This window comes from Macadamia integrifolia, chromosome 9, assembly GCF_013358625.1.
Source record: "Macadamia integrifolia cultivar HAES 741 chromosome 9, SCU_Mint_v3, whole genome shotgun sequence".
NCBI classification, from domain to species: Eukaryota; Viridiplantae; Streptophyta; class Magnoliopsida; order Proteales; family Proteaceae; genus Macadamia; species Macadamia integrifolia.
In genome coordinates this window covers 32,945,959-32,959,311 of record NC_056565.1, presented here as the reverse complement: position 1 = coordinate 32,959,311, position 13,353 = coordinate 32,945,959, and the positions used below count along the sequence as shown (strand labels likewise).

The following is a 13,353-nucleotide window of genomic DNA, read 5'->3' as shown; positions in this document are numbered from 1 at the left end:
TTTGGGTTTTTTTACAAACCAGAAGGATCCTGCATTGTTCTTCTCAAGGGAGAACTCCACTGCTCATCTCTGCTCGACTCTGCTCGCCGATCACGTCTTCTCAGATCTCATCTGTGAAGACTAGATTTTGAACCTGATCTCTGCTCGTTTTTGCTCAAACAGGTACGCATATCTTGGAGCCGTTTGTGGGTTTTTGTTGATTGGGTTTTCTAATAGCGGATTGAACCCTACTCCTTGACACAACAGGTACGATTTCTTCTTCTTCGTTTTGTTGATTGGGTTTTCTACCCGTTTATGGGTATTTGCCGATTAGGGATTAAGGCTCGAACTAACAACCTTAGAGAACTATGTTCAGAGAACCTTTGGGTTTTCTATCTTGTTCCTATTGAATTAATCTCTTTCTTCATTAAGAATCAACGACAGTAATTGGGGTGCTTGAAATCCATCCATAAGGTGAAAAAAAAAAATTAAGTGATGACAACAATTCTAATGCAAAAGTACACGGATTTAAAACTTTACGAAGAGTGGTCACTGGTGCTGTTCTTCGTTTGAGCTTCATGTTGGATGCTTTCCATCTCGGTGAAACAAGATTTTCAGCACAGGTTTGGGCTTCTTCATTGATTAACAATCGTGGGAGTTTTCTCTTTTATTTCGATTATATAGAGATATAAAATCATTTCCAGATTTGTGTCTTTCTCATCTTCTCTATTCTTCATCGCATTGCCTACTCACTTTCATGTTAATTGGTTTGGATAAAGGGTTTGACCTTTTACTGCCATTGGTTTCTCTCCCTGTGGGTATTGCTGCATTATGATGATGAAGTTTGATTACAAAAAAAGTTCTTGAACTGTTCGATGAAATGCATGAGAGGAATTTTTTTTGCAGTCATAATTTACGATTTGTCTAGAGCAGCAATACCTGTTTTGGTTGTTGCAATATTTCAATTCGACAAATAGAGAGGGAGAATATTTCCAATGAAGTCTGAAAAGCAATACCTCAATTTTCTATTATGAAATTTCCCCCCTTTTTTCCCAAGTGCAACCGAATGCCTATAAGCAAACGCAGCCAAAAAGCATTAACAGGGTTAGTAGAAGAGAAATCAACTTGAAGGTTAGTTACAATTCACATATCAAACCTGGCACAGAGACTTGGCATGGATTGTATAATTAATGAAGCCAATTGGCACTCCGGTAAACAATGAAAGCTGAAAGAAATGCAAGGAAGATTTGAGGCAACTGCTAGAGACCCATCCAGCAGGAATATAGAATACCAAACCCAACAGTTGCAACAAGAGAAATTAGCACATCAGTTTTTAGGTGCTAGCTTCAGGCTTTCAGCACCATTGTTGTCATCGGTATAAACGTGAAGAGTTCAATTTCAGTAAAAATCAATGACAAAACTTAATCCCATGGATGGTTCAATTTCAGATCATCATTTTAGTGCATCAAAACTTATTCTAAGTTTCCTTTGAATTTCATCATTAGGAATTCTTTTCAATTTCTCTAATGCACTCTTTATATTCAAGAATGCTTTAATTAAATAGAAAAGAACCTAAAACCTCAAGAGCTAAAGGAAGTCCATTGACATAACCAACTATACTCTTTAAGAGAGAAAAGTAAAGTACATGTTAAGAGAAGAGGTAAATCACTCTCAAGGCCAATACCCAAGATTGAACCATTTAGCTTGATGGATACTAGATTGGAAGATCTTTGTCTTATGCCTCTATATTACTTTTTGTTTTTTTAGTACAAGAAATTGTAATTATGGGAAACTTTCCAAAGTTGATTTTGCATGCATGTAAGTTTTATTTACAAATGTTTGTATCATATTCAGAAGATAAGCTTTGTTATTTCTTTTTTTAGTGCATTGTCTTTATTATTCAGAATGAATTAGAAAAGGAAACATTATTAGTTAAGCTAATTGATGACAATTGAATTAAAGTTTGAGATACATATTGGGCTTTCTATCTCAAAATTGCATTGATTTTATAATCTTGTATTATTGAAGAATGTATAATAACCCAGTATGCTAACTTTTTACGCTAACTTATAATATCTAGCTATTATGTCTAGAAGTAGTATCCTTGCCGTTAAGTGGTCAGAACTTGAGACCACTGTTTTCATTGAGGCGATGAAAGAAGCTATAAAAAATGGTCACAAATCCGGTAATTCATTTAACAAAATTGGATGGGAGGACATTACAAAGCAATTTCAGAAGGCTTTAAATCGTACGGTTGGGAGAGAACAATTACGCAACAAGATGAACAAGTTGAAACACGAGTACCAACAATTCAAGAGAATACTTGACACAATTGGATTTGGGTGGAACTCAATGACAAAATTAGTCACAGTTGATGATGAGTCCGTATGGGATAGGACAATACAGGTACAATATATCTTACTGGCTAGTTGAATTATTTCAAAATTAGATTGCAATGAGTAGTACATCTAAAATATACAATGACTGCTTATGCAGGTAAATCCAGGATGGTTGAAATACAAGGAGTATGGACTAAACAATTGGTCAGATTTGAGCATGATATTTGGGGATACATATGCTTGAGGAAATTTAGGGGTTGACAGTGCACAAGATTTGGATGACATTGAAGCTGATAATACTGTTGATATTGAGCAAGTCTTTGAATCTCCTAGTACCCCGGTGCATTTAGGCATGACTGACCCCTTCCATGAGGATACTCTTACTCCAACTCAGACCACCACAAAGCGAAATCTTGATAGGACACCCACGGGACTAAGAAAAAAGAGCGCCAATAAGGGAGATAACCACGTCAAGGACTTGTATGGGAAGTATTTATCCATTAAAATTGAGAAAGCATCAAATACTTCCGTTACATCTCCTGTTAGTGGTGGGGAAGGTGCATCTCGTCCTCGAAATTTCAGTGTGAGTGCATGTGAGGCGGTATTATCCTCCATACTAGACATGCCATTTTTCAAGTGTCAAGATTCATGTAATTTTTTCATGTGGGTGGACCAACTACATCTATGTAGATGTGGTAAAGGTCAATGCAAAGTATGAACTACGACGAAAGGTCCAAACAAGGGATAGTATTTTCTATGTTGCTCAAATTCAACTGGGATAATTTATTTCTATGATTGATCTATACCTATAGATAATTTTAGATTTTTTTTTTTTAATTCGATGTTAAATTTCAACGAACCTAATCACATCTATTATTTGATATATGTTGATAACCGTGGATGTGGTATGTTTGTATGGTTGAAAGATGAACCACATATCTCTATCATACAACATACATTATGTTCAAAAAGCTCAACGTCAACATCATCCACACCACCGTCCATTTCGAACAAGTACATGAAAGGATATCTGGAAGGGACACTTAAAGGATTAGAGGACCAAACAAATAAGGTGAAAGACATCCTCCATGCATTCAAGTCTTTAGACTTGGACAAAAAGTGAAAATTTGGGGAATTATGTAATAATTAACTTGGACATGGCATTGTTAATTCTGTACTTTATTCGTCCTTTTGAAACAATTTTTTTTTTTTGGTATGTGATACTTTATTGTCCCAAAGGATTAGTAATTTCTTATTTTAATGTTATTTCTCTAACTATTGACTTAAAAAAAAAAAGGTTTCTAAAACAAGCATAACCAAACGGCAGAACTGTCGGTTTTCTGTTCTGAAACTGTTTCAGAAACAGATTCACCAAACATCCTTAAATCGTTTAAAAACGGCGTTTTGACACAGAAACTGAAATTTTCGTTTTTGACATGAAACGGAGTTTCTGGAACAGAAACGATACCAAACGGGCTCTAAGTAAAAGAGACTGAATAAGATTAACGTTCCAAGTTTCCAACTACCATCTTGAATGAGCTCATTTACCTTAAGAGTAGAAGGGATTAATTGAAATAGTATTAGGGATTCTAGAATTACTCAAATAGGGAATCCAAGGATCTTGCCAAATCAAAATATTAGAATCATCACCTACTTTCCAACAAATTAGCTGTTGCAAGAATGGAAATATTTTTGTTAAACCCTTCCAAATCAGAGAACATTTTCTATGTAAAGTAGAGGGTGCAATTAGGAAATTTTCTCCCTTTGAGAATCCTAGCCCATAACTGATCATGATTTTTAAGAAGACGCCAAGCTATATTAAGAAGTAAAGCTTTATTGTGCATTGAACATAATCTAAAGCCAAGGCCACCATGGGATTTAGGTTAACATAGCAACTTCCATGACATAGGACTTTATTTATACTGATCCTTTCCCTCCCGTCTCCAAAACTTTGAAGTAATAGAATCCAACTTATAACATATTGAATTTGGAAGTAAAAACAAGACATCCAGTTTGTAGGTTTAGAACGGAGAATAGATTTAATTAACACTAACCTCTTAGCCTTAGAGAGTAAGGGTATTTTCCACATACCCTTCTACCCTTTGAACAAGGCCCGGCCAAATTAAAGGGCCCGTTTGATAACGTTTTTGCCGTTTCTGTTTTAAGAAACTGTAGAAACAGAAATTGTTGTTTCTGGAAACCGAAACTGGTAAGAAAGGTGTTTGATAATTCTTATTTTTGGAAACAGAAACGGGTAAGAAGGTGTTTGACAAATGCTGTTTCTGAGAACGTTTCTGATAGAATAAGGATTTTAATGAAAATAATTCCACTTTTGTTACTTTCCATAGAAACTCATAACCCTTCATTTTACCTAGACAAACCACCAAGCTACCAATTTCGTTACTTGAAACTTACATCATAATTTTACAAAACGAGAAATGTCAACCAATAATATTAGATTAAAATGCAAATATTCTGGTTATGCTAAATGTCTTACAAGTTCCCAATAGTTGGTCATTACCCTCTAACTATCACCTTTATTTATGTCCATGTAATTAATGGCCTCCAGGATATCGGTATATATCCTTTGCTTTTCCTCAGACACATCCATTTCGTTTTTCAGTACTTTAGACTTCTCCTCTCCACCTTTGATTGCTCTTTCCAAGTAACCTTTCACAAAATTAGAGGAAGGTGTTGTTGGAGAAGACTGAGCTCCAACCATTGAATTGCTTGTTCCACAATTGGAAGATTGTGCACTTGTCGAATTGCTGTCTCCATAAATCCATCAAAAAAATTGCAACCTCGATAATGGGGCTGCAATTATTTATCAACTTAATTGCGAAATGTATTCAGATAATATAGGCCAAATAGTACTTTCAAAAAATAAAAAACAATAATTATATCCCATTAGATTTAGGGCAACACCAGAAACGACGATTAAAGTTTGCTGTTGTCTTCGCGATGCGTACCTTACACTGTCCCTCACCACAATCACATAAGCGAAATTCATCTACCCACATAAAATATTCACTATGCCTTGGACATTTGAAGTATGATCTATCTCTATTAGGCCCATTTTTCGTTGTGAACTTATCGCACAAATGATTACATCAGTCACACCTTGCCATTACGGTGTCAATGGAAGACATTTGTAGAGCACAAAGATTACAAATCATACCAATGTAAATAGTGTGAGGCGAACAAAAGTATTTTTACTAACACCACATACACACATTCGAAGAAAATAGGTGCCATAATTTTTGTGTCAAACATTTAATATATAATGAATGTGATTAGCAAACATTCAAGATCGATCTAACGAAATCGTAGCCATTCTACTTGAAATTGCCAATTGGTTGGCTATATTAAGGCGCACTATGGACATTTGTCTCGTAGATCGTCTTTGAGAGACATCAGATGCTAAAACATGGTACGCATGAGTATCAAGATTCATAGGGTTGTCAATATGTTGTTTGTTTTCAAGCTCATTGAATAATTGATCTTGAATTGCTTGTTCCTTAATGTAATTGTGGATCCCACAACAAGCGAGTACGATTCTTGACTGATCTTCAATATCGTATGCCTTCATACTTTTTAATGTGTGGAATTTATTTTTTAAGACGCCGAATTTCCTCTCAATAACATTCCGTAGTGAAGAGTGTCTGTGATTGAACAATTCCTTAGCTGTTCTTTGCCCAGGTCTACCTTCACCATAATCTTGTAAGTAATACCTTTGTCCCCGGAATAGCACCAAGTACCCTAGTTGACTAGCGTAGCCCAAGTCAATAGCATAATATTTGCCTTCAATTATTACGAAAACATTTATGGGATTAGATCCCTATTCCCTGTCTACTATATGCGGAAGGACAATACATAAGTTCATAATACATTTATACCTGATGGGGGATGAGGAAACCCTAGGGTATCATTAGTTCTTGCTGCCTCAAAGACCCTTACATCGTGTGCACTACCCTCCCAACCTGCATACACAAATGTGAATCGCATATTGAATGAACATGTACACATAACATTCTATGTGATCATATCCTTCCGATTACGATAACGTGTTTCTTTCGACCTAGGTACGATGACACTTATATGGGTGCCATCAATAGCACCAATGCAATCCTATTTTTCATTCAACTGAGGTTAGTCCATATAATTGTGTAAATTGCATTGATATTTCATTGGAAACATTGAATAATCTTGTTATTACCAGAAGTCGCAGTTACCTTAAAATATGGACAGTACTTTGGATTGTTGGCTATCTCTGGAGGTACACATCAAAATTTGGTGGCCTGATTATCTCAAGCGACAAATTTAGCATAACTTGCAACATCGTGTGGAAGACAACACTAATCATCTGTCCTAACCGATTGAATCGCTGTTGCGTTTGTCTATTACTCAAACCTTGACCTATTATCATGAGGAAAATCGCTAACTACTCATCTACTCAAATGAAACAACTGTCCTCTAACCAGCCTTTATGTACCAATCGATCTCGCAGGTTGAGAAATACATGTCTCTTAAGTCTAAACGCTTGGTAACACACATCATCTTGGCCTACAAGAACCTCAACTACCCTAACAGGTCTTGTGTAACAACTATGATTCAGAGCTTTTCTCACCCTATACATACTGAGCATGCTTTGGAATTGGTGTACTACAACCATGTCATCATTGTCAGACAATGACCCTGTGATGTCGGTTGCAAATTGATTTGACATCCCTGTATTAATAGACACATTCAATATGTAAAGGCATAAAGTCCATAAATGTTCCATCCAATAGCATTGATTGTTTAAATGAAGAAAAAATAACACTTTCCTAAACTTGCCTACAAGGATTCATAAGCATTAGCTTAATTGTCCATATGTAATATCTGCATCTTAAATTTTTTTCAAACCTACTAACAAGCAACAATTCATCCAGAAATTGTAATAATTGACAACTACTTACTTTCCTGTCCATATAGTGAAATTAATACGATCCTATATCCCAAAGTTACAAAGAAACACACACCAAGCTAAAAAGCATAATATTTGACAATCCTAAACAGTCATGTATATATGTTGAGTGCCTACATTCCAATATGAAATGTAGGCAAGAAAATCATCCAACAATCCTACACTCATGATAATCCAAATTCAGATGCATTACTTGTAAATCTGGTACTATATCTAACATATCTACACTACTGTAAGTCTGAAGCACATGTAATCAAATTATAATAAAGCAATATAAGTCAAACATCAACATCATTCATAGTAGGCAAAACATAATAAGTGTGTCAGAGGTGGATCCCCTTTCCATCCTCCATCGGACAAAGGTTCTAAAGTCCTCAGTGGAGTTCGTGAGGGTCTATGCTTGGCTCTTCCTCCTACGATCCATAGGAGTCCTATCAAGTCGCCGCTTTGAAGGAGCTGACCCCTTGGGTGTCCCAGTACAAAACATCACTGTCATCATTATTAGTATCCTGGAAATCATCATCAATTTCAGGGTTAGTGGACCTAGGAGTTACAGTAGTTGCTTGTGACAGACCTCTATCCCCACGGGCACTAGAGCTGGAGAATATCTCTAACAACTCTGGTCACCAGGGGAGATCATTTCTTCTATACTTTGCCCAATCTTTGTTTCCTTCAAAATTTTTTCAATTAATCATCCCATTTTGTTCAAAAAGTAAATAAAAATCCAACTATTAATCAAAGATTATGTCATACCTGAATAGTAGATTCCCACACTGAATCCTCAGCTGTGGCAGTCCGAGCATTCGCATCCCATCCAAAACCAGTTGTTTCTAACAAAGATCTGAGGCTGTTGTACTCCTTCCGTAACTTATTCATCTTGTTACGTAGTTGCTTGCAAAGGATTGTTTGAATTCGGCTTCAAGCCCTGTTGTAATGTTGTCCCAACCAACCTTTGTGAATGTGGAGTTTATCTTCAAACCTTTTCTGACATTATCAATCATGTGATTGATGAATGATATTAGCTCTGCTTCATTCCAGATTATAGTAGTACTTTTGGGGGTTGGGGTTCTTGGAGATCTCATATTTCTGAAAATGCATAATTGATTTAGGTAACATATTCAAACACAAATAAGAACATGGAAAAAAAATACATTCAAAAAAATAGGAATAAAAATATTAAGCAAAAGAGAGAGAGAGAGAAAAAAAAAGGCCCTTTCTTCTCCTAAATTCAGAAATGGTGCTTATCTAATAAAGGGGACATGAAAAAGATGAGGAATCCAGTAATCAATAGATAGTTCAGAATTTGCAACTAAAACACATATTTCTTAAAAATGACACTCAATAGGTGGTTTAATTTGCACTTACTGTTTTTGATGAAGGGAATAGATTTCAGTTACAAGGGATGGGATGCGAATGTGACAGAGAGGGATGCAATTGAAAACTTCTGCTATGATCATGATCAGGAAATTTTGAAATTTAAGGACAGACACTGACCAATATGAAGAAGTTACATTCATGAATTCAAAAATATGGCTTGCATATGAAATTACAGTATAAATATATTATTAAATGTAAACATATTCTGCAAACATTCACTTTTTTAGATATTTTTTTTGCAGCTAGTATATTCAAGGTTGGGAAAATTCCATGTGAGAAATATACCTACCTATATCAGGCTGTATTATGGAGAGAAATCAACCCAAATAAGATACAAGTAGTACTCAGTAAAAAAATTTACAAAATAAAGTTAAAATCGAATAATAACAAAGGAAAAAGATATTAGCTTCCCCTTGTAAGGGGAGAGTGTGAAGGCACAAGGATAAGTGTGACCTTGAAGAATTCAAATAACAAACCATTGCTGTCCTCTAACTGGAACATTGCAATGAAGTAGCCTGTACTTGGGCTACTCTTCTCATGTCATCTCATCTTCTTCCTCAACCGACCTCCTAACCTTCCACCCAAACACACTAACCAAATAGCCAAACTGCTCCTTACTGACCAATAATTTCCTATCCTTGCCCTCCCCTTCCAAACCCACAGAGGTTGAAGAAGAAGAAGAACAAAAGGGCACCAAAGCTTCCCTTTATCCCTCCCTGGACTTTCTTCCCTTCTCATTACTTCTCTAAAAAAAAAGTCAGATCCCTTCTACTATCACCCAATCTGTCCACTTCTACTTTATTACATGTAAAGCTGGAAGATGATCTGACAATTAAGGAAATGTAGGTACTTGCAGTAAAATGAGCCATATTGTAGGTAGAAAGACAATCCATTCACATGAACAACATCAACAACAAATGAACATATTTCTTAATCTACTATACAAACAACATGAAATAGAAATGATATCTTTGAAATGGATATGGAAATTTCAGCATTAAAAAGAACTGAAAAAATAGAACCCCCTTTCTACGAAATTCATCTACAAAACAAACCCGTAGCATGGTGGATGTGGAAATTAGGAAAAAATTTCATGAATATCTGTCCGAAATCCTACTATCATGAGAGAAATCCCAAATGTTACCTGGAAGGTAACGTTTGATTCCCCCCTTTCAACCAAACGGCAAAATGTGTAGTTCCTATGGAATTGAAGCTAGAGAAACGTTGGAGACAAGTTGCCGTTCGCTGATGATGGACGAATTGTTATAGGGTTCAAAGAAAAATTGGGGGGACCTCAGTTCTTACCGAGCAGATGTGAGAGATTGGTTGTGGGAGGAGCAGCCAGACTTTCAAAGAAAGAACACAAGTTTGTATCAGATCTGAGGTGAAAACCCACGCTTTATCTCTGGAGGTGACTCATCGACGAATCTGGACGAATCTTTGCAACAATGAAGTGAATCTGCCGTATGGGTTCACGATGATGAAAATTAGAGAGTAAACCCTAGGGTTCACGAGGATGAAGAAGGGGAAGGATCCGTATTGTTCACGAGGCTGAGGAGGTCCTATTCCGCCATAGCTTTCCTTCTTTGCAGGAGAATCTAGCAGAGCTCCTTTAGGATGAAAAGTAGAGAGTAAACCCTAGGGTTCATGAGGATAAAGAAGGGGAAGGATCCGTATTGTTCACGAGGGTGACGAGACCCTATTCCGTCGAAGGGTTCCTTCTTTGCAGGCGAATCTAGCAGAGCTCCTTCAGGTACTATGGTGAAGGTTAAACAGGGAAGAGAGGGAAGGGGGTCTGTTTTATCGTGTAACAACATAATTTTTTCCCCATTTTTGTTTCGAGAAACGGGCAGAACAGGTGAAATTTGTTTTGTCATTCATGTTTCTTTAAACATAAATTGTTATAAATTTCAATTTGTATTTCAAGAAATAAGTGGAACAGAACACTTTTATCAAACGGTTTTAATGCCGTTTCTTCATTTCTGAAAACAAAAAAACACAAAAACATGTTTTCGAAAACATTATCAAATGGGCCATAAGTTTTATTCATAGGAAAGAAACCCACACCCCCCCCCCCCAAAAAAAAAAAAAAAAAAAAAGAAGAAAAAAAAAGCTGCAAGAGATCATATTTTTAATTCCCTCTCCCACGCTACTACTAAATATAACACCATTTTTTTTTTTCTTTTTTAAGTAATAAATCTGCTGTCCTGAGATTCAATATCACTATCATCAACTTTACAAAAGATAAACATATCATCAACAAACAACAAATGAGTAATCTCCTAACAGTTCCTCCCAATCTTAAGTGGGGTTTTATGGATTAGGGGGAGTGTTTTCTGAGTGAGATATAAGAACAAGCCCAGACACAGGGGTACCTCCATGAGGTGTAGGTGTGCCTCCAGGAATAATGTGCTCATGTGTCTTATGTTTCATGGTCATTCTAGTGTGTCAGTATTTGGTTACTACGTCCTGAGTCCTAAGTCCACATTCTCTGCAACAAATGGTGAGGTGCAATGAACATTGGACAACTAAAAGCATTTGGGCATGGGTCCCAAGGGCTCCCAGCCACTCAATGCGACTCCATACAATTTTCGCATCTACATCCCGTCCAGAAAAGTTTGTTCGTATTGATGAATTGACCCAAGAAATTATATAGAGGTCCACAATTATTGTAACGACCATACAAGCAAACTATAACCCCCCATTAGGGGTGTCAATCGGTCGGGCCGGTTCGATTTTGGTCGGGCTTAATCAGGCTTGAAGACTTTCAAAGGCTACACCGTGTCCGCCCATTTAATTAATCGGGCTTAGTTATTGAGGGCATGGTACACTTTATATTCGGTTGTCGGCCTCGGGCTATAATCGGACTACCTTAATCGGGCTTTAGTTGGGCCTTAACCGGGCTACGGACATGTTAAATGTTAAACGACCTTTAACCGGTTTTTAAATGGGCCCTCTTTAAAATGTGCTCTTATATTCCAGCCCACTCATGCAAGCCCAAAAAAATGAAAATAAATCAATAAATGATACCAAATATAACCATTATTTAAAATGTGAACATGTCTTTACTTTTTAGTTTTTATTCTTTAATTTGGGGGGTAAAATAAGTATTCTACAATCATTAAAGGGTCGGGTCAAGTCGGTGCATAATAAGCCGGTCTCGGTCGGGCGCCCAACGATCCAAGTAGCAAAATCGAGACCGACCATTTATAAACGGGCCGAGCTCAAGCCCGACACATTTAATAAACGATCCGGACCGGTCCAATCTATAATTGGTCGGTCCCGATCGATTTAGTCGGGTCGGGCGACGAATTGACACCCCTACCCCCAATTCCCCCAAAAAAGCAAATAAACGTAAAAGTCAACCTGAACCAGTTAGAAACCAGTAACGCCGATAGCGCTAAGAAACCTAAGAAGAGGAAGAAGATACAACGAAATCGGAAATCACCGTAAACAGGACCTGAGCCTCGTCGGGATCAAAGGCCTCCCGTCCATGGGACCCACGCTCCCGGAATCGAGCCACCACATCAACCCCCTTCCCCTCCAACATCTTCACCAAAATTCTCTGCCTATCGATCAACGGATCCCCTTCCCAACCCGTCACCAAACACCTCCCGAACAACCCAACACCTCTCCCTTCCTCTGTATTCTCATCAACCATCGTCGGATTGCAGTACCAATGGTCACGATTGGACCCAAGTGGCAACGACAACTCCCAACACAGATCGGTTCCCGACAACGGCAACACCTGATCGTTGACCAATCTCAGCTCCGATCCCGTCCTCTCCAACCCACCAAAGAACGGCTCGTGCAAGATAACCCCGACGATCTTCAAGGGCTCTGTCTTTGTGGCACGTAAGCCGGCGTGGTAAGCAATATTACCACCTGCGCTGTCACCCATGAGGAAGCACCGTGACAGATCATGATCCGCCACCGCTGCTTGTAATTGATTCTCATTTTTCAACCAATGGATGGCTTCGACGGCGTCTTCGTAGGCGGCGGGGAGACGGTGTTCGGGAGCGAGGCGGTATTCGACGGAGACGACAACCGCGGGTAACTGGGCAGACATGTTGGAGCAGAAGTTGTGGACGATGGAACAGGATGCGCTGACGAAGACGAAGCCGCCGCCGTGATAGTAGATTATTACGGGGAGTTTGGGAGTGGAGGGTGGAAGTTGCTTGGGTCGGTAGATGCGAAGCCAGGTGTTCTTGGTGGAGCTGAGTGGTACGTCTTTGGTGAACACGGCTGAATCAGGGGGTTCTTCGTCGATGGTGGGGAAGTGTCGGTGGCGAGTGAGGGTGCCGTCCGGGTTGACCTCAATCTGCCAAAATTCATAAGGGTCGACATTGCACTCTGCCATGTCCTCGCTCTCTCTCTCTTGTTGGAAGCTTTGAGGCTATCCTCTCTGCAACTGGTATTTAAAGTTAAAAGGGTTCAAGTGTTGAAGAGCTTCAGGGAGGTCGAAAAGTCTATTTCTTGGCGAGCACGCTTTTTTTTTTTTTGGATAAAATCTTGGCGAGCACGCTTTTTTTTTTTTTTTTTGATAAAATCTTGGCAAGCACGCTGCACGCCACAACTAATAACAAATCCTTAGTAGTCATTAAGCATATTGCGTGTGTACAAAAGCTGGCGTAGGAAAACGCCTAGACACAGTCACTTTGTATGTACCGTGAGGTCCGTGACATCGATATG

The 13,353-nt window shown here is 38.2% G+C and overlaps 3 protein-coding genes across 15 annotated transcripts in view; 2 read left to right on the top strand and 1 right to left on the bottom strand.

The window, feature by feature from the left end:
- The window catches only part of LOC122088773 (stress response protein NST1-like), a 28,959-nt gene extending 25,838 nt beyond the window's left edge, over window positions 1–3,121 (top strand). For 6 of the 8 annotated variants that reach the window (XR_006143139.1, XR_006143134.1, XR_006143136.1 and 3 more), the window contains 2 exons: window positions 23–2,385; window positions 2,476–3,121. The gene's annotated coding sequence lies outside the window, so the exon portion shown is untranslated. The remainder of the gene's footprint in view (window positions 1–22; window positions 2,386–2,475) is intronic. The other 2 variants (XR_006143137.1, XR_006143138.1) reach the window with 1 other exon arrangement.
- Window positions 1–13,353, top strand: part of LOC122088770 (transcriptional corepressor LEUNIG_HOMOLOG-like) — an 87,715-nt gene that overhangs the window by 42,216 nt on the left and 32,146 nt on the right. The window lies entirely within an intron of this gene.
- On the bottom strand, window positions 3,569–13,194 carry LOC122088771 (3-O-acetylpapaveroxine carboxylesterase CXE2-like). 3 transcript variants are annotated; one of them, XR_006143133.1, is made up of 3 exons: window positions 12,110–13,194; window positions 8,038–8,370; window positions 6,821–7,793 (listed from the first exon to the last, which is right to left on the bottom strand). XR_006143133.1 is itself a non-coding variant. In XM_042658100.1 (2 exons), the coding sequence occupies exons 1-2, from the start codon at window positions 13,019–13,021 to the stop codon at window positions 8,314–8,316; spliced, it is 969 nt and encodes a 322-aa protein (XP_042514034.1). In that variant the 5' UTR covers window positions 13,022–13,194; the 3' UTR covers window positions 3,569–8,313. The 3 variants fall into 3 exon arrangements, 2 of the variants coding, with proteins under 2 accessions (XP_042514034.1, XP_042514035.1); XM_042658100.1 differs by having other exon boundaries at window positions 3,569–8,370; XM_042658101.1 differs by lacking the exons at window positions 6,821–7,793; window positions 8,038–8,370 and having other exon boundaries at window positions 12,011–13,193.

What these genes read in the sequence shown, in the direction of transcription:
- LOC122088771 (XM_042658100.1), bottom strand. Translation starts at nt 13,021, where the DNA reads ATGGCAGAGTGCAATGTCGACCCTTATGAATTTTGGCAGATTGAGGTC. An exon ending in AGGCTCAGGTCCTGTTTACG is followed by an intron (nt 8,371 to 12,109) that starts GTGATTTCCGAT and finishes ATGCATTTTCAG; the next exon opens with AAATATGAGATCTCCAAGAA.